General features: G+C 44.6%; 1 protein-coding gene across 1 annotated transcript in view; it reads right to left on the bottom strand.

Moving 5' to 3' along the window:
• Positions 1-11529: 11529 nt before the first annotated feature.
• HHIPL1 (HHIP-like 1) overlaps positions 11530-21012 on the bottom strand; it is a 16409-nt gene continuing 6926 nt past the window's right edge. Inside the window, exons 6-9 of the mRNA XM_009328545.1 lie at positions 20231-20376; positions 17063-17144; positions 15131-15213; positions 11530-12510 (exon numbers count right to left, since the gene is read on the bottom strand). Of these exons, the coding sequence (XP_009326820.1) occupies positions 11906-12510; positions 15131-15213; positions 17063-17144; positions 20231-20376 (916 nt within the window). The 3' untranslated portion in view covers positions 11530-11905. The remainder of the gene's footprint in view (positions 12511-15130; positions 15214-17062; positions 17145-20230; positions 20377-21012) is intronic.

The following is a 21012-nucleotide window of genomic DNA, read 5'->3' on the forward strand; positions in this document are numbered from 1 at the left end:
GCGGGGTACCCGCCGGGGGGGGTGTGGGGGGGGGGGGGGGAGTGGTTACGTGCACGCTTTCCTGGGTGGAGGTGGTGCTTCGCACAAGTGCGTGAGGAGGTCAGGAAGGGTGCTGCACCTCCATGTGTTTGTTTACGGAAGTGTTTCAGATAAGACTCATCACTGAAGGCTCTTGGAGAAACTAAGCTGTCACAAGACAAGGAGGGTGGAGGCTCTGTGTTGACTTTTGGCTGTTTAAAATACAAGGTACAAAGGGAATATACTGCTGATGCCTGTAGGAATCAATAGATGAAGATTTTCAGAGCAGTCTGCTTTGGGCCCCGTGTTACAGAATGTACTCATTCATCATCCAGATATGGGAATGAGGGGTGATACAGTTTTATTCAAAATGAGCGATCTAAAGCTGACTGGCACAAATTGCGTAAGGATCACAAGACACAAGGGACCAAGCCATAAAATGGTGGAAATTCATTTCTGGTAAATGAAAAGTAATGCACGGGGAAAGTTAAACTGTGTATATACATACACATCCAAACCAGTTATATATATTCAGTGGTGGCACCTGCTCAGGAAATGCCAGTTTAATGCTCAGTACAGACCAAAGAAGCAAGCAGAGCATTGGCAGTGATTAGAAATGGGAGGGTGAGCAAAACAAGATGCCTGACTGTATTAGTATATAGAGGACTCTGTAAATCTAGAGCACACCCACTGTGTATGAATACCACACGTGTTCTTTTTCCCAGCTCAGCAGAGGTGTAGAAACAGAGGCAGAACGGATTAGGCCTCCAAACTGGAAAAAGGATGACTGAGGGAGGTTATGACAGGGGTCTGGAAAATCATCGGTGGTTTGGAGATGAATAGAGACAAACTAATCATTACTTTGTATAATTCAAGAACAAGGAGGCACCCACTGAAATGTTCCGGCAGCAAGTCTAAAAGAAGAAGATATTTTTCACAATAAATTGTTAAATGGAGGAACTCATTGCAACAGGCTGTTGTGGAGGCTGAATGAATAAATCGTCTCATGAGAAGCCAGGGAAAGTGATGGAGGATGGATCCAGGTGCTGCCACTGGTCTCAGCAGGAGCTCTGCACTCTGGGGATTCCTGGGAGGAATGACAAGACCCCAAATGGCCCAAGAAGACCCCCTGAATGGCCCAGGCTCTGAGGATACACAAACCTCCCACTGCATCCTCCTGTCTTCCCATCCTGCCCTCAGCCCAGCAGCCTCTTAATCCCTGCAACAATCTCCACAGTCTCCCATAACCCCCTCCCCCTTCTTCCTTCCTCCTCTGAGACCTGCTGCCTGCAACCGAGGCCCATCCCCATGCTGCAGCCCCTGCCAGCGGGATCCCGTGCCCAGTCTATCCCTTTGAAGGCTGCCCACCTTGCATGCAGGGTGGCAGACACTCCTCTCCACCGTCCCCATGGCTCTGACTGCAGCAGGAGAAGGAGAAGCAGGACACCTTGCTGCCCTTTAAAGAAAAGCAGCACACCACTTGCCTGTCAGGCTTTCCCAGGACAACTCCATTCATGCACTATTTCTCCATACAAGCTTTACTCAACCAGCTGGAGAGGGGATACTAAGCTACCTGGACTTTTATTGTGTCTATTTTGCTGCCTGTGGGTCTTTGACGTTTCTCAGCACCATATGGGGCTGCTGCAGGAGTTTTTGTCCCTGCCGTTTCCAATGGGGTGCCTTTCCCTTGCTCCCCTCCCACGGCAGCTCCCATATGGCCATCCTCTCCACAGCAGGAGGGAGAGGATGTAACTCATGGCACCCCCTGTTTTTGTCCATCTGATGCAGCAATCATCTGCCAGGCACCTCCAAGAGTCAGCTAACTTTGGTTTCCAAATGGAAGCAGTGACTGTGCTAAAAGGCCACGATCTGCAGGTTTTCCTTGGTTTTCTTGTGTCATTTCTGCTTGCGTTTGAGACTAGCAGATCAGAGAAAGGCTATCAAAGCAACAACAGCACATGCTGGTGTAAGGTGAGAGATTTTTATCTCTATTTAATTTTTTTTTGAAACTGTAAATAATTTTGAATGGGCTGTTAGTGTCAGAGAGGCAGCAGGGAGTCAATGGTGAGGGGGAATTTAAGGAGCACCTGTAACAGCCGGGACTCTCTGTGTTACTTATGCTGCTTTCCTGTGTGGATGCGTGCCCGTGTATCCCTCACTAGCAACTTAGAGGCCAACACCTACTGGCCAACTTCAACTAAACTTGCCGTGGAAACACAGATCGCAAAATACTTGAAAACCAGGCAGATGAAAGGAATTGCACTGGCTTTGTAGTGTGAGCTAGGCTAAGAAAGATTTGGTATTGCAGACCTTAGAGGATGACGGGGATTTTCTTTTGAAGTCCCCAGGAACTGGTACCTCTCCCAGCAGGCGTGGCCAAAGCTTGCCCATGTTTGGGTTTCTTGGCCTGCGCAGGGCAGGAGTTGGGTGCCATCAGCCCAGTCAGTCACCCGGGGGGCAGAAGGACCAGAGACTTATCATAAAACTGTGAAAGCTGTGAAAGCCTGTCAGGAGCTCCTGGGCTTTTACTTTTGGGTGGCCACCACGCTCGGTGGAGGGAAGGAAGGACACCCGAGGTGCCCTATGAGAACAAATACACCTGATCACTTCATCCACAGACTTCCAGCCTGCGGGTGTGGAGGGCTGCTCCGCTGGGCACACTTGGTGGCCAGCATCGCTTTTCTGGCTTCACATTGCATAGCACAAGCGTTTGGTGGTAATGCCACATTACAACCTCAGAGAAACACTGACTCGTGATAATGGTCAAATGGTACAAAATGTTAGAAACATTTCTGTATATGTCAGTATAGAATGGAGCAAAAGCTGGTTGTATATTTTAAAATATTGTTTGGATTTCTGTTACATTTAATCTTAACATTGATTTTTCTTGAAGCGGTAGTTCCTTCTTTGGCTTGAAGTAATTGCAACATTATTTTGATTTTCCCCTCTGTTTCGGGTACACATGCTTTCACACAGGTTTTTTTTTTAATCTGGAAATTGTGTTGTTGTTATATTCTCAAAGACCAACAATATTATCTAACTACTGTTTGTGTTTGTCTTAATTGAAACTAGATTTTTTTTTTGCCTGTTAAGGCTGGGGTTTTATATCCTCTTGTTTTCAGAAAAAAAACTACCATTCCTTCCCATTGGTCAGGCAATATAGAACATGATCTCATGATACAAATATCCATCACTAGGAAAGATACAGCTAATCACAAGAATAGCATCAGCCTGAGAAAGTGCTTAAAAACTAAAGCTAACTAATGAAACCATGTCTTTAAAGCCACGCAGTGAACTTCCTGATGAAACATTGATTTTCTGAGTTTCATCAATGTTTTTTTCAGCATACTTCAAGAATACATCATATCTGTAAGGTATTCTTTCATTTGAAATCACTCTCAGAATAATTCCTGTGGAAAATTCCTGCTTGTACCTTGTTTGTGAGCAGCTCACAGAGAGGTGGTAAAATATTTGGCATTTTATACATTTTGATGGGATAGACAGGGCATGTGATATAGTTCTGATCCCTGAGTAGATCAGGCAAGCTCTCAGAATAAAGCTTCTCATGCAAATATAATTATCAGCTGATAACTCCCCTTCCCTAAGTATTCAGCCCAGGTATACTGCAGAAATTACCTTATATTTCAGGCTTTAAAGATAAGCTTTAATAAAAACTTCTGTTTGTATTCTAACAAGCTTTAATACAACCTTTTGTTTGTATTCTAACATGTTTCTATACCCTTGAGTGAGGGACATGATACCAAGGGACTGTCATGTTTATTATCTGCAGGGGAGCCACACGCTGCACTAAGAAGGAAGGAGTGCAGGCTCGGGCAGGCTGAACTTCCCCATCTGTCACCTTTCTGCTGGGGACTGAACTGCCATCGTGTGGACATTTTGCCAACTTGCACATTCCCATGAACACAGAGAGCAAGAGAGACTTGGGAGCAGAACAGAAGAGCATAGATCTGGGAACCATTAACCGGTGTGAAGGTACGAGGTGAATTTGAAAAACTGGTGGGACATAGGGTTAGTCATAGAATCATAGAATCATTAAGGTTGGAAAAGACCTCTAAGATCATCGAGTCCAACCGTCAACCCAACACCACCATACCCACTAAACCATGTCCCTAAGCGCCTCATCTACACGTCTTTTAAATACCTCCAGGGATGGTGACAAATTCCTGCTCTCTTTTGCTTGTCTTTTCATAGCCATTTAGTTTGAAAATATTTACTGCTCTCTCTGAAGAGGTCCAGCATCATATAGGCTGTAAGCGAGGACAGCAAGGAGAGGGCACAGCGTAGGCATCTCTTGTGTTGGGAAATGCCTTCGGCAGCACACACTTAGCCAGAGGGCTGGGTATCCTGGGGCAGTCTGAATTTACCAATAAAATACATTTCTAAATAAAGAGCTTTTAATTTTATTGTTAAATGTCTCCATCTGTTGTGTGCTACTGGTTAAGTGCAGATGGTGAGTAAATTAGTACCTCTCCTGGAGAACTTACAGTCTAAAACCTCACCCCCTGCCTAAAGGTCCATATGGAACTAGTGGGTGTCTGGGGCTAGCATGAGCACGGCACTTCATCCATCTCCAGCAGAAATGCAAACTTCAGGACTGTTTTTACTAGGCGTGGCCTCCTTTCCTAGGCAGAAACACTGTCCGGGTGGAATCCAAGGACCGACTGCTATTTAGGGATTTTGGTCCTTCTGCCCGGCTCTGGCAGCTCTGCCACACGTGAGCAATCCACGTGAAGCACTGCCTAGGTGCTCATTTGTGAAGACTTGAGGGTTTAGCCGTGTCTGAGATGTGGGGTCCCTAATGCACATGGTCATGCAGATGTTATGCAGGGATGCAGATTTTTGTAGACGGGCTGTGAAACGTCTGAACATTTTGTTTAACTGAAGGCAAATAATGTTCATTGTGTCTGTACACAGTGTGCCTTCACCTTCCTCCATTTGGTCATCTCACGTAGTTGCTGTATTGTGGCAAATAACTATTTGCTTTTAATAGTGCAAAAGATGAAGTTCTCTGCTCCAAGGATTGGAAAATCCAGGACAGAAAATGTATATTCTCAAGCTTTCTTGTTGGATGATTGCAGCGCAGCTTACTATTGAATCTAACATAGCCTGAGGGTTCAGACAGATTCATATTTTGCGTATCTTTGAACGCAGGATACGAACGCCACGATGCCACCAGACAGTCATCTGGCTCAGAGCAATGCTGGGTGAGGAATATAACCAGATTTCAAAATACTTACTGAAGTACACATCAAAACCCACCTTGTTCTTCTGATGGCCAAGTAAGAATATCTGATTTCCCTGGTTTTTTACTGTTATTATGACAGCCAATGTGAAAAGTAGTGAGGCAGATGAACTTATTCAGAGTAAAACCATACAGAATTTTTTACCAAGAATAGGAGAGGTGTTTACCTTAACCTCCCTCCCCTTAAACAGTCAGTGATTGCTTCTGTTACTAGTCATTTGCAATGTATGGGGAGATATTTGCTGCTGTGTGCTTAGGGTTACATTCATTCATACACCAGCTCAAAGGAAAAAAAATAAAATGCATACTTTAATGTAAACATTTGGTTATTTTTATTATATAAAACAAATTGCAATATTACAACTAATACTACAAAATATGGACTTAAATTGTGTTACCAGCACAATTCAATACATGACCCTATTTTAAATCCAGTTATTAGTAAAATTAAGAGAAAAATGTTAGTTCTATTCAAAAGTACCTAACTTTCCTCAGCATATGTATACATATATTATGGATATAAAATGTATAGCAGTAGGCCAATTCTGGTGGGTTTTGTATCAGTGTAAATAATCATTAAATCCAGCCAAGCCAAAGCTAGCAAGGGCAGTTACAATGTTTTTGGAAACAGAAAATGACCCATTATTTTAACCTAATTAAAAGTTAGGAAAATTGAAAAGTGGCATCGAGTTAGTAACAAAAACTTGACCTTCTGTCTGATGCTGGGAAAATCAGCTCCCCAAGCACAGAGTCCCAAGTCACAAAACCTGCTGGGGAAGACCAGAGCATCTTCACCACCGACCCAGCAGCGGCTGCTGGGGAGCGAGGGCTGCGGCTGGGCCGGGCTGGGGGAGGACACCTCCAGCCAACGGGACTCTGTGAGATGAGACTGCACGTCAGCATGGTGTGGCATGTCACAAGCTATGGCATGCAGGAAGAGGCAGTTGAAAAACTGAAGCGAGATCTTTCTTCCACTTCAGGATAAGCTTGAAGGATAATTTCCTTTCCCGCTGCTCTTCCAAAATAAAACCTCGGGTGATGCAAGATCTTCTCAGCCTGCCTTCTGCAGAACTGCAGATGCCCTGGAAGACCGTTGCGGTTCAGGACTTTCCCCGTCATCCTGTGCATAGCCTGAGCCTCTGGGGTCACAGCTCCCAAAACAGCCCCTGCTGCTTCCTCCAGAAGCTCCTTTTCTCTCTAAGGTGTCTGTAAGTGTCATACTGGAAAGGCGGGCACAACACAAATGGTCTAAAATCTTGGTTTAAAGAATTGCTACACGCATAGGAATGAAATACCTTGCAGTCTGCAACTCATCTGGCATCTCCCTAAAACCACAATACACCGTACACAGGAAAAGGGAAGGCGGAAACAAAAAAGTGAGCAGTCCAAATACTAGTGATATACTCACTGTGTTCAAAAGCAGGTGCAAAAAAATAAAGCCATCATTTTGTCTCCTTATACTTTTGATCAGCTCCAAAGAGATTTTTGTTTCTGTAGCATTCAGAAAACAAATTGTCAAAAGGCCTACGTGGTTTTGCAATGGGAAGTTCAGTCCTTTAGAAAAAACAGCCACCTTGGGTTTAGATTTCACAAAGGCTCCGTCTACGCTAGTAAATTAAACAGAGTCATCCCTTGGTTATAAGGCCAACTGGTAGTGACTCCTGACCTAGCCCAGGGTGATCTGGGAGGGTGCAGGTTAACCTGGGCCACAGGCGTGCTGGGGACCGCACAGCTCATTGCCTTCCAGTGCCAGGAAATGTTTCCTGGTGCCCCTTCATTTACCAGGAAAAAAAAAAAATCCTTCATTTGGGGGTACTGACAACCAAATGTACTCCAGTCTTTTCTGGCTTTGGGGCATCACATCCTGACTCGATCAGGATAAAGCCTTTTGCTGTGTGCAAAGAAGGTGCTGGACCTTGGCACCTTTCAAGGCCATCAGAGCCACATTGCTCAAGCTTGACATGCACTGTTGTACTGTTGTCTCCTGTCCACGCCTGGCAGATGTGGACAGGAAAACTCTCAGAAAACGCAACTGCTCATAATAAATGAGCTGATCTAAAACCAGACCTTTTGCCACAGATTAAGGTACACTGGATACAGGAGTCAACCATACCTTTGCAAAACAAAATCCGCAGTGGGCTTAGATGTTGTTTATCCAACACTGTCAAATACAGACCTTTGCCGTGATTTTCACCCTGAGTCGGCTGTCACCCCATTCATATATACTGAGGTCCATAAGGACTGGAAGAAGAAAGCTGATCCTTCTCAGTAAAATTTTCCAGCATGGAGTGGGCAAGTAATTGGCAAGATGGTTAATAATAATGAAAATAGTCCAAGGGTTTAGTCATTGCCAACAGGTAATGCCCCTGAGGAACAAGCTACTTGATGTTAGTGCTTACAGCTGGCTGAACGCTAGAGATGGGTTTTTTTCCTCAAAAATAGCATCCCTATTTACCACATTATTGTTAAGGAATGATTGCCGTTTCCATTGTAGCTGCTTTTCTGACTACATTAAAACATTGCTCAAGGCAGCTCTATAGCTGCACCTGTGCCCCAGAGTAAAGGCTAGACATGAAAAACCCTGGGAAAGTCATGTTCAAGGCAGCAAGGTATTGACACACGTCAGATGGGTTTGAGGTCTTATTTGTTTAACAGAGGAAAAACTATGATTTCTTAAAATTTAAATTTGGGATGCAGTTATTAGTTATCAAACAATGCGTACACCTCTTTTCATACAGAAAAATGTGTGCTTATGTCTGAAAGTATCTAAGGGGGCCAATGCAACTCACATGCCAAGCTGACCTTTTAAAGAGGTCTATTGGCATCTTTCAGAGAGGAAAAGCAGGCTTGGATATTGGTATGTTGTGGCTGGTTTTCTCCTCTGCACTTCTGAGTTTCTATGTTGATCATAACCAAACAGTGCCGGGCTGAGCTCACGCACAGTGGGACAGATTCGTACTGGGGACCCCCTCATACAACCATGTCAACGCTAACAGGTTAAAGAAGAGGCAGGCTCTGCTTGGTGCATTCCTGGAGGTGTTTTGCTGGGTTTGGGCTGTGGGCCAGCAGTGCACAAGCTGCTCCCTTGGCCATGCTGAGGCCCATCACAAAGGTGCTGACTGGTCAGAGGTGGGGGAGAGGCTGGTAGGGGAGATGAAGGCAGGAGAAACACCATGGCACCATGTGAAGCTGGGCCCCCAGGCTCATCTCTGCACCTGGTGCCAGTGTCGCCCACAGTGCCACGGCTGAGCTTTCTGAGCTTGAGTCATGGCTTCAGTGTTACTTAATTACAGGCCGCTGTGCTTAGTAATGTGATGTATGATGTGCCTCGTGCTATTCATACCCTGCAACCCGGCACAGAGAAGCTGGGCAGAGCCCAGGCTCCCCCCACGTGGGGGATGTCCTCACGGCATGCTCCTTCCAGGGCTCAACACCCAGAAGGGTTTTGCCAGCATTTGAGTGAGCGTCCCCACTGCCACACCCTAGTTATTTCACTCTCTCTCCATTGCTTTGGCAGCAAGCTCTAAAGTTTTTTTCGCAGATACCTGTGGGAGAATTTGTCTATCGGATGCCTTGGAAAGAACATGGTAAGTTCAAATGATTTTGGCCTGAAGATAATGTCTATACCACAGACTGCAGCACAGCGTGGCAGTGCTTGGGCTGGCTGCTGGGCACCAGAAGCAATGTAAGTGAAAAAAAACCCCGAGGTCTGCACAGAGCTACTCTGCCTTGGAGGTAGAGAAAAAGAGGTGGCAAGGCTGGGTCTACACTGTTCCCGTAGAGATACGCTGGGTCCTCCATGTGATACAGCTGGGCTAACATAAGGAAAGGAAAAATGTGTAAGGAAAAATGCAGATGTTCCACTCTTGGTCACAGAGGTGAATTGGGAGAGAAGGCACTAAACCATATTGCTACTAGACCAAAGTCTGGGACTGCCACACAGCACATGCAGAAGAGCAGCTGCACTGTGGTAACCAGCATTTTTCTGGGCTATTTTAAGACCTTTATCCTGAGTCAGCATCCAGGTGGTATACTGGTATGTTCAAATGTAGTAGCAGGGTTTATCAGATTATCTACAGCTCAGTTTGTGTGACACCCTGGCATATAAATGCATTTTTAAATTAAGAAAAATGCTATCAATAAGAACCCTATTAAACAGCAGATGATATATCAGGTATTTAAAAGTACATGTACTTCTGTGCTTTGAATAGTACAGGCTTATTATTTAAATACCAGGGAACTAGACTGACAAATACGAGGATTTAGAGTAGTTATGTTTTAAGCTTGGAAGGGACTGCGATGGTCAGAAATATCTTCCCAGCATCATAACAACATACTGAGCTGGCAGGCACAGACACGCGTACCGAGCTGGCACACACCTACCTGAATGCCTTCCCCACTCAGTGTAGGCTGGGAGAAAGGATAAGAGGGAAAAGAAACCTTATTTGCAAGTCTTGTCTCTTCCTCTGGAGATAAATATTTCCCGTGTGAAGGCTGTGGCACCCACGTAAAGCCGGCAGCAAACACTGGGGGTGTACAGCTTTGCTGTCAGCTGGGCAAAGCTCGCTCTTACTGACGGCTGCTCTTCATGGGCTGGTTTCCATATGCCTTTAGCTGTCACCAGAGACTGTGTGCCACTAAATGACTGCCAGCCAGGGGTTGGTGGCAGTCACCACCAGCAATATGCAAGATGTAGGTGGCCTCTGCTTATGCTCAGGAGGCTCAGATAGGCTACAGTAGCCATAGGGTAACTAATAGTTAAATCAGACAAAGAATACTTAAGTACCTGGAAAATGATGGTGAAATTCCTGTCTAATTGGTCTATGGCAGACATCCTTGAATCATCTCCATTTAGAGTAAATTTTGTTGTGCAGGTCTTTTTTCTACCCAGAAGTTTTTAAGCATAACTATGACCAAGATTCTCCTTAAAATCTCACAGCTAGAGCTAGCTGAAATTTGGCTAAGGAGCCAAAAGAAGTGGAAGAGGAATTTGGAAGAAGAAGATTATATCTCCACTTTCCATTTTCTTCCAGCCCTCTAGTCCCATCAGCTCAAGAGGTGCCAACTCTTTTAACAGAAGAATTTACAAAGGGCTCTCTTGTTCTTGAACATTTTGATGTGCCTGAAGTGAATTTCTGCACTTTAAACAGATGCATTTGCACCTTCACTGCAATGGGAAAAGCCTAATGACATTCTGGTGCCTGATGGCATTTGTAGGTTTTCCAAGGAAATAAGAGCAATATTTTGCAAAAGGCACTTTATACATCTGTTCTCCCCTTTATACTTCATAAGAAGTAGGGAGACAGAGCTATTTTTCTGATCGTCTGCTTTTGTATAGTGAAGATATTCTTTAATATAAAAACTATTATTTAATGGGTATATCAGAAAGTTCAAGAAAAAATATTTGAAACAAATTCATTTAACATATACATCAATGTTTTAGACTTAAGAGGACACTGTCAACTTGTCATTGGGGAATTAAAATAAACATCCACAGTACGAGCTTTAGATACAAGGTTTTGCTCATGGACATTGCTGGATGCACCAGTCATTTTACATTTGCTTAATTTTGTCTTTCTCATGTTCTTGTGTGAGCACAAGATAAAACCTATCCTGATTACATCGGGGAAAAACTTAACCAGGCAAAATGCTATCAAGCACAGAGAGACCACAAGAGAGGAGAACATGTGTCTCCAATCACCACTCAGGCGAAAAACACATTTCAGTCAAAATGAGTTCTGTGGGTTTTTTAATATCCTTTAAAAAGGGGTAACTATTACAGGATTATTACCCCACTACATTACCTTTTGTCTAGTCATTCACACCTGTGAAAATTGAATGCAAAACCACATGACTTCACAACATTTGGGAAAGTGGAGAAACATGTACGAAGTATCTTCAGGGTTAAACTGGATAATGATCCTGTTCATGTAAAAAAGGCCAGATTTTCCTTTCGCTTAGGCTAGTGTAAACTGAAGAAGTATTTTCCAGGCAGTATGCTATGACTTCTTCTAATTTATCTTATTTTGCTTAGACGCAGTTATCTTTGATAACCAATAGGCTTATACCAATATAAAGCATTACAGAAGAATCATTTTCCTTTAAACTAGTGCATGGAAAGTTAAAAAAAACCCTACTTTTGTATTCTGCAAAGAAAGGCACAGATTTACACGTACTTAGAAACTACCACTCAGAGATGGCAGGTGGCAAAGCAAGCCAAACAACACAAACACTTCCATAAGCAAGAGTGAAACGTGGTCATTTGGGAATTTATTTTTTGGCAAAACACTGTGAAGCATGGCTGGGGAATGCTGTATTTTGAAAGGTGAAAGGGCAACAGGATGCATCTTTTTTCTAATCTATAATGGCTGATGTTTGGGGTTTTCTTCTTATAAAAAACCCCATACAAACGCAGTCCCTGCCCACGACATACTCAAGTCACTGCTTCATTTTACTTTTTCTTTCCCTCCAAGGCAGATGGATGGGGATGAACACGAAGAAAACAGCAGATTACTTCTAACAGACGCAGCATCCTCAAGGCAGAGCACACCCTCCTCAATACTGACGCTGGTTTAGAGGGCCAGGCAAGAAGGGGACGTGCTCTGAGTCCTGCCAGCTACTCTGTCACCAGTCTGCCACCTCCTCCCGGCTGCACACCACACCGGCATCCTCCTCGTGGGAGCAGTTGTGCGTGCCAACGTCAGCGTGGTCACACTCCAGCAGTGTCTTCTCCTGCCCGGAGCACTGGACGTCATCCAGGAGAATGCGAAGCGAGGTCCCTTCCCCAAATTCTGCCTTCTTGCTGGCCCGCACCACGTAGGGGAAGCCCAGCTGGCGGCACACCACAGTGGCGGCGGGCAAGCTCCAGCCATCGTCGCACACCGTGCCCCACTCGCCGTCGATGTAAACCTCCACCCGGCCCTGGTTCTGGCCACGGCCCCGCTGCTCCATCAGCCGCACGGCACCATTTTGCAGCGGCAGGGCCGTGCCGGGGGGTTTCTTCTTCCTGCGCTGCCCCCTCCTCTTTCCTCCCTTCCTGGGCTTGGGGGTCCTGCCGCTCGGCGCTGGGGTGGTGGGTGTCCTGCTCCGGTTCCCTGGCGGCAGCAGGGCTTGGCCCACCCAGTCCACAGCTGGCGCACGGGTGGTTTCGAGGTCTGGCCTGCCTCCCCATGGGGCCTCGGTCATGGCCTTCAGCTGGGGACGCGGCGTTGGTGTTTTCACAATAAGCTCTGTTGGGGGAAAAACCCAGGAAACCATGAGTCTGTCACTCTACAGACACTACTTAAAGACAACTGTACGAAACCAGTGCTGATTTTTGACTTATTTAACTCGTTTCTTGGAATTTGCTTACTTGATCCTGTTGAGAAGCAACAACGCTCCCAGTGAGCCAATATTTCCTCAGCGAAAAATGTCGGCTGCTTTTGGTTAGCAGAGAGGACTGCAGGGTTTAATGCCAACTAGTAAGCCTCTCCCAAGAAGCGAACTCCAAGCAGTTTATTGGCAAAACCTCACCCTGGCCATTAAAGGGTGGGCGCTGGAGTTTCACGGTCAGAAGAGGAGTTCCCCACTGTACCCTTCTCCCCCGCTGAAAGCATTTTAAAGACAGGCACTATTTCTGCTCTTCTCTTCATTAGTAATGATTGGATCGTTACCAGACCGAGAGCGCCGGCCTCCCCACTGGGCCAGATGCTTTATTCAGAGGCGCTGAAATCAGGAACATTCAAAATCAATTCTCTCTGGCAACTGGAATGTGCAAAAGGAACAGAGTTGCCAGGACAACACATAAAACAGGATTTGGGTTTGTTTTTTTTCTTCCTTATGAAAAAAAATAAAAAAGCCTTGAACTCTGAAAAGCTTAAAATTCTTTGCTGTCACAGTTTCCAGGCGTTACTGGACTTTCTTATTCACATGCGCTCTATTTTTAGCTTAAAAGTAAGTTTTAGCTTGTCAGAAGGAAGCAATTCAGAATTACTCAGAATAACCATCTACTGAGCTGGGACAGTGTCACGTACATTTGCAAAGACATCACAACTTTTTGAATTATATCCTAGATTTATCCATTCTCATTCATCATTTGCTTTGTAGTACAGAGATGAGGGAAAATATGACTGTCTTATTTGTGCTTAACATCTATTGTCCCCAAAAGACAAACCCTTGCAGCGGTCCAGTTTTTCCACATAATGCTCTTTGGAGAGGAATTGTATTTGTGGCATGAAAATATTTCCCTTCTTTGGAAGCTGAAGTTCTGAAGGCAAGAAACAAATGTGAAAGCCTTACCTGTGCACACCTCAGCTGCTGGAGCCTGATCTGGCAAAGCACTTAAAAATCCTGGAACTCATATAATGATATGTAGGACTGCATGAAAGCTAATGGCCACCTGGGAGTGCTTTTCACCTCACTGAATCAAGTTGTTACTATGTATTACTCTTCCTCAAGCTATTTATTAAATCCACTTCCAACAAATGCACCCATCCAGCTAATGCAAGCCGCATGCCTTGGCGATTCTGTTACATTCGCACTAAACACTAACCAAAACAGCAAAATATTTACGGCTACACGTCCTGTTTGCGGGCTCCGGAATCAAAATCTGCATGCTTGGTTTTCACCTACACATGAACTTAGTTCTTGAGACACTTAGCAGAATCTCTCCCACTGTTTCTAAGTTTTATTTTATGATGAAAACTACCTTGTAAACAAACCAAAAAGATTTATTTATATGTGTACTTTAAAAATCTGAACTTTGGACTTGCATAGAGAACAATGCATAAGAAGAAACAGAGACAAAGCTGGTTGAACATGAACCAAGTTACTAATGTTTGGAAACTGCGCGCACAGCTTGCAAAGGAGAATGTTTCCGAAGACGTGCTGAGGGCTCGGGCATGTCAACAGTTAATAATTAGCCTTAGATCTTGTTCCACCTTAAAGACTCAATCTTGTAAAGTGCTGAGTGCCCTCATTCCTCCCTGAAGTCAAAGCTGTAGGAACTGTCAATGACTCAAATGCAGTGTAACACAATTAATGTAATTAAAAATTAGAGTATTCTGACATTAGAGTTCCTACAATAATATTAACTTCATGGCAAAGTTGTTAGAGTACTGCCTAGGTACTTACATGTGTAAACAAAATGCACAGAGGAAAAGAAAGGTGATGGTGCCTAATCTAATTTTGAGATCCTAATAGCGTATTTAGGGTTTTGCATTTAACATAAACAGTACTTGGCTTGCTGCAAACTCAGCCACATCCTTGACTGCTCCAGCTTTAGCAGTTCAATACTTCATTCAGTATGAAGCAATCAAAAAGCCCTGGAGGGTTTGGATAAGCCAAAAGTTCACCCGAATGGCTGATTCTTTTGGGAGCATTTTCTCATCCCATATTCTCTCACTTACAACTAACAATGACTCAGCCCTCATCTTGCTCAATGAGCTATTTCCCAACCCTTTAGCCATCATATCCTTCGGCTCCTGAAGTGCCCCTCACTACCTGAAGACACTGCAAAAAATCACTTCTCACTGAAAAGCACCATCGAGCACAGGATCTCAGTACAGAAACAGTTATGGGGAAACCAAGTTGGTGGCAGTGAAACAGGTACGATGTAGCATGGAAAAGGGAAAATGTACAGGGGCAGAAACTACAGAGAAGATTTCACGTGGCCAGGAGAGGAGAAATACCTTATGCCTTATTTGAACCAACTCTTCAGATCCAAAACAGCTGATAAGAATTAACTTTGAGGATACTCTGAAGAGTGAAGTTCTGGGTGGTCTCCACGCATAGAGAGATAGCACGAGCCTGGAGTTTATATTTACTGCCAGCTAACATGCACCAATAATAAACAGCAACAGTGACACTTACTCTCCTTTGGCACAAACGCGATGCGCTTGCTTTTTACTTTCACTGGCGATGGGTCAACTCGGCATTTTCCTGGTGGTGCTCTCCTGCGAAAAAAGGGACACACAGTGTACAATTAATTCCTTTCCCCTGGCATCGTGAGCCTTTGCTTCCCATTGTTTTTCAATGAATGTAATGCTCACTGGAAAAAAAAATGTCTGTTTAAATGATCCAAGTAATCCCTTACAGTAGAAAACATAATTAAACAATCACATATCTCTGTTGATTGAAGTCCAAGTATTCACAAGGCAGTGGAGTCCTCTGGCTGTGTTTTCACTTGCTATTGCTGAATCCATTAAGGAAATAAAACATTGGCAGGTTCAAGCATTACAGAAAGAGATTAATCAAATTGAAAATAAAAATCACTAAACTAGACAGTATATGTTGAACATCTGACATAAAGGTCATGTGTACGCAAGTTTTCAGGCTGTCTTCAGAGAAGCAAAATAGCACACTATTATTCGTACATAAAGCCCAAACAAAAGGCTAACTACTACAAAAGTAGTACCAAAAATGCATTAGTTTCAAACGAGCTCTAAGTGTCTCCTACAGAGGCTTCCTCTTAGCACAACACATTATTTTGACACAAATTTGTTTGCCATGGAGGTATATCTCACTTCTGAGAAGTTACATCCAGCTCATCATCACTTTTTCCTATGCTGGCTGGCTTGTTAATCTGCAGCCTTCTACAGAGGTTTTCAAACTGGTTCAAAATGCATGATGTTTGCATTTGGAGGGTATAACTCATTTGTCGTTAGGATTGTTTGTATTTGCATTTCTGTGGAAGGCGAAGAGCTCCCCTCTCAACTACTGCCACAGGGACGTTCCCCACTTTTATGAATTTTCCTATGAGTTCTTTCTTATTCATATTTCCGTACTAGACACACTAGAGAAACTTCTTTTTAAACTTAAACTTACGACTTTCTTTTGAATTCTACTTGCTTTATTTTTGGAAAGGTTGCATAATACCAACCTCTTAATACACAGTTTACAGGAACGCTTCCACTGTCTTAGATAATGGAAAATGCTCCTGACAGAGGAGGAGTCAGAGGAAAACAAGCGGCAGCTCTGGGGGCTGTTTAACTTTGGGGTCTGGTTCCAACATAAAACAGAAAATTGTTTTGTTTCAAAATGCTCAGATAGCTAAAGCTGTAAATGTAATCCTTTTAAAAATATAAAAGCTACAAAAGTTTCACTCTACATGTCTGGCTGAAAGTATTTTGGTGTTTTGCCAATAATAGTAATGCTTAAAAAACAAGAAGATGGAAAAAACAGCTATAGGTCTTCCCATAAAACACAACTATTCCCTGCCTTGCCCAGTCTGAAGATATGTGCACATGGGATCCAGAAGGTGTACCAATGGTGTTATTTCCTTGTGCAAACCATTTTCGTCTTTGAAACACAAAAAAGAATGTACTTTTTGACTTTTGTTTCTGGTTTGCCCGAGAAAGCACTGCAGGTCGCGCTGGGTCAGCTTTGGCTGCAGCTGCCTAGGCACGGGGCCCTTAGGGGAGATGCAGCTGGCTACAGGGGATGGAGAGGAACTGAGAATAAACACCTTGAGAAAAACTGCCTCTTTCTGGGTAGGAATCTAGAGAAACTTTGCCTGAGAAAGACAAGCCACCCATAAAATACTCCTTTAGCTTTCAGGAACAAATCTCCCAACCCACATAGCACCAACAGGCCCCATAACAAGTTGATGATCACCAGGCGGCGTAGACTCCCACAGCTACAGGAGTAAAGCAAACTCACAACGCGTTGCTCCAGCTGTTCCTTGATCAAGCTCCACAGAAGGGCCCAGCATGGAAGAAGAGCTAGTCAGTCAGCATCATTCATCACATCCACACCTGGACACACTGCACCACACTCAGGCTTTGCAACAAGAACATCTCATACCTAGAGGTGTCCACCACTTTGTACACCACTCCATGGGGAGCCGTGGCACTTGGTATGCCGGTAGACATAAAGTAAAGTTCCCCTGGGAAAAAAAACAAACACAGCCATGAAAACTCTCCATGGAGCTTCTGCCCTGTACAGCACAGAGGCATTAACTCTGCATCACAGGTCAGAGAGCATCAGGAAACCTGGGACCAGCGTGGAGATCTGGCTACTGGAGGAAACAAGGCAGGTTTATATTTGGGTTTGTAGTGAGAGTTCATCTGCAGTCCAGTGGCATAAAATACTCTTAGTGAATGGGAGCTTTTACATATTGTCATGAAATATTATTTGGAAAAATTTCCCCTGCAGGTTCAGCTGCCCAGACTTTAGCTGTCATCTCAGTCTGATCAGTGTCCTTTAACTTCTCTAATGCAAAACAGTCAAACCCTGAATTCCCTTTGTCAAAACAAAGTTAAAGGAAATTAAGAATGTTCGCACTGTCTCCTGCTCTTTTGGATGAAGCACTCTCGGGATGAATTACAGAAGAACAAGATTTTGCTTTTGCTTTCTCTAGCACACTCACAAAGTGAGATGTATCTCACACGAAAGGCATTTGGTTTGTCACAGCTCTGTCAGGTCACATGGATAGGGCTTGACCTTCAGCCAAACAATGTCCATCACTATTTATCTGACTTATTTTCTCTTAATTGCATTTCCATCCTTCTCCTGTTGTGCAGGGGAAGCTGGGATAAACAGTCCCTCCGGCACTCTCCTTTCTCTTTTGCCAGCTCAAGTGCTTGAGCGGTGCAATGAAAAGGATCGGAGAGAAAAAATAAATTTGCAATATTTCAAAAAAAAAAAGAAAAAGAGGCAAGAAAAAGAGGCAACTGAGACCTGCTTAGTGAGTAAGGCAGATTTCTTTGGGCATCCTATGGGTACCCCAAGGGGAAGAAAGGAAGGAGCAGAGGGGTCAGAGTGAGCAAAGGAAGATGTGGGCAGTCGGTGGCAGCTCCTGCTGGCTGCTGAGCCTCCCTCCTCCTCCCTGCTCTCCTGCGCTGCCCTGGCTGAGCTCCTCTGGATGCTCCCAGGGCAGAAACCAGCCACCCCTGGCCACCCCCGGCTTGTTTGTTCCTTTTTCTGGTGGGCTCCATTAACCACAGGCCAGAGGCAGCCTTGATCCAAACAGGGATGGGAAACACCTGGCACTGCATCTTGCGGTGCAGTGATGTGTGCTTCACATCCCACCCTTCTTTCCCGGAAATTATCCGGCAGAAATATGGATGCTCAGGCCATGAAGCACACAGGCTATATCACATGTGCACCCTACAGACATAGCACAGTGCCTGGGGTGTCCCCGACAAGTTCAGCTGCCAGGGGATGGGGCTGCTGGCTTTATAATGGCTGTGCAATGAGCCAAAAATATAGGTGTCCCCACCGCGTAAACACATCCACCGCACCAGCCAGATTAACATTCATCAGAGCAACAACCCCAAAAACCAAATGCTTCCATGAAGAAAAGCTTGTTAAAATAAACTGTGTGATAAACTTGTAAAAAAACAGACTCGCAGCACACCAAAAAAGTGAAAGAGACGACTGTTCACGGCAGATAAAGAAAACTCACTAAACTGTTATCAACAGATTTCTTTCCATTATAATAAAGCAAACATAAGGCAAATAACTACTTCTGAGAACTGACTCCAGCCCAAATTTCCACCCAGCTCTATTATACTTATGCAAAGTACGTGTGAAAGCATGGGGCAGAAGAGGGGCGGCAGCATTTCACCCCCCCTTTGCAAAGACTCTGCCCACAGGTGCAGGAGGAGGGAGATGCCGCTTCCTGGGTACATGAACAAGGGCTGTAATTAACAGCTTGATACTGCACTTGGCAGCTCTCTGCCTTGGCATAAAGCTGATTAAACCAAGTTCTTCTGATTTTAGGGTAAGATATCCTTCTCGCCACAGCACTGCAAAATAGCTCTACCTTCCATGAACATTAACCATTAAAGAAAATGGATTTTAACTCCAAAAAAGATAAAATTCCAAAGTCAAACTTTTGAGCTAATACTTAATTTGGATGATTTGCATTAACATGATAAAATTTGCATTTATATGATCTGCCACGCATGTTGCATTTGTGCAACATCCACACCTGACATAATCTGCAGGAAAAACAGAAGTTTAAAAATTGGGGCATTCTGGAAGCGGGTGCTTGTGACCACAAGCCAGGACCTCCCCACAACAGGGCAGAACACAAACTCCTGCATTGCCAAGTTGCACATGAGGCTACTTAGCATTGCTGAGTCCTCCTCTCCCTGTCCCCAGCCAGGAGCTACGTGCTCTGCTGTGGGGCTGGGCAATTAACCATATCCTTGTACAAACAAGGTAGCGACCACCAGCTTTCACCCCAGGACTCTTTATTTCCTCCTTTTCAAATTGCAGCACCTCCCTCCTAGAAAGCAAAATGTCTCCAGTCTTAAAAACACAGCTATGCAAAGCTTCACTGAGACTACATCCTTCAGTCCTATGCAAGGCAAAATCCTAGCTGGCATTAATAAAATATGGACTTAAACAGCCTTTTGCTGATGCCTCACTCGAGACATAACGTAGGGCTTTCATTCTGCTTCACCTCGAGACATACAAATATTCCAGGCCAAGGTGAGCAGGTTCGTAATTACTGTTCATTACATCTGCTTCCCTGCATCCATTAATAACACCAACAGCCTTCTTGACTAGCCAAGAGTATAGACTTACTCTCACTTGGGTATCAGTTTCTCAGCCTCTCAGGACCTGCATTCCCCACGGCACGGCACTGTGAAGAATGGGGTCTCTATTCTAATTGTATTTGCCTTCTGCTGTTCCACATCCCTCCAGACCATAGGTGTGCAGGCAGCAGCACACCCAGACTCAGTCTTTCCGGGAACTGCCTCTCCAATTCCCCCTGCAGTCACCGTGCGGCACGCTGGCCACTGGAGGAGGTGCCTCAAAATTAGGACTGTGACTTCAGTTTGATATTTGGGAGATGTTGGGAATCTCACCCACCAGCATTTTAAAGACTGACAGACTCACGCTCTGCCTCTCCACCACCCGCTGCCTCTCAGGAGCCCCCTCTGACCCCTTCTCTGGTGTTTTAATCCAAAGAGGAACAACAAGCATGCCGTTCGGTGCGATATAAAGCTAAAAGATTACCTGCTTCATCTTCAGCAAAAGAGATGATGTATTGATAATAGTTATTGATAAGCCCAGGGAACATGCACGTTTGTCCCGTCCCCATGCAGATTTCACTGTACTGCCATTCTCCGGTAGCACGATCCTCCTTCAAAGACATCAGGCGTCTGCAAGGCAAAAAAGCACTTGCACCAAGCAACCAAGAAGAAGATTTATGAACATTAATCAGGACACCTGAAAGGATGTTTAATGCTTCCTACCTGCATTAGCTACTATAGGAAGTGTAGCTCCTCCGAGAAACGAAAGATTGTTAATATTAAACCACATATATTATACACCCCTGCAACACTTTATCTTTCAGGGGCAAAACAAGCACAAGAAAAAATTACATGGGAGGGTTTAAGGGATGTCAGACTGGGGGGACCTTGCCAGAGATGCATAGCACTTGGCTTCCCCGTAGCTCTGTGGCCACTCTCCTGTGCCCACAACCAGTGCATCAGCCGGGGCAGGCGGTGCGGGGGCTGCGCGCGAGCGGCCTGGGAGATGCAGATACAGCAAAGGCAGAGGAGGTGGGGGGAAAACAAGGCAGTCTCATGCCTGCCTCATCACAGGTTTGCAGCAGACTCACTGGCGGACAATATTTTTTTTTCTTTCAATATCTTCGATGTCTGGAAATGTTGCATCAGAGTGGGGTTTTTTTTAGGATGCATTCAAATGCTTTTTTACACCACTTCCAGGACTCTAAATGAACTTCATATCTTTGCCCCTTTATTTGTACTGGCACAATATGAATCAGCAACATT

Source organism: Pygoscelis adeliae, unplaced genomic scaffold (genome assembly GCF_000699105.1).
Source record: "Pygoscelis adeliae isolate BGI_AS28 unplaced genomic scaffold, ASM69910v1 Scaffold130, whole genome shotgun sequence".
NCBI lineage: Eukaryota > Metazoa > Chordata > Aves > Sphenisciformes > Spheniscidae > Pygoscelis > Pygoscelis adeliae.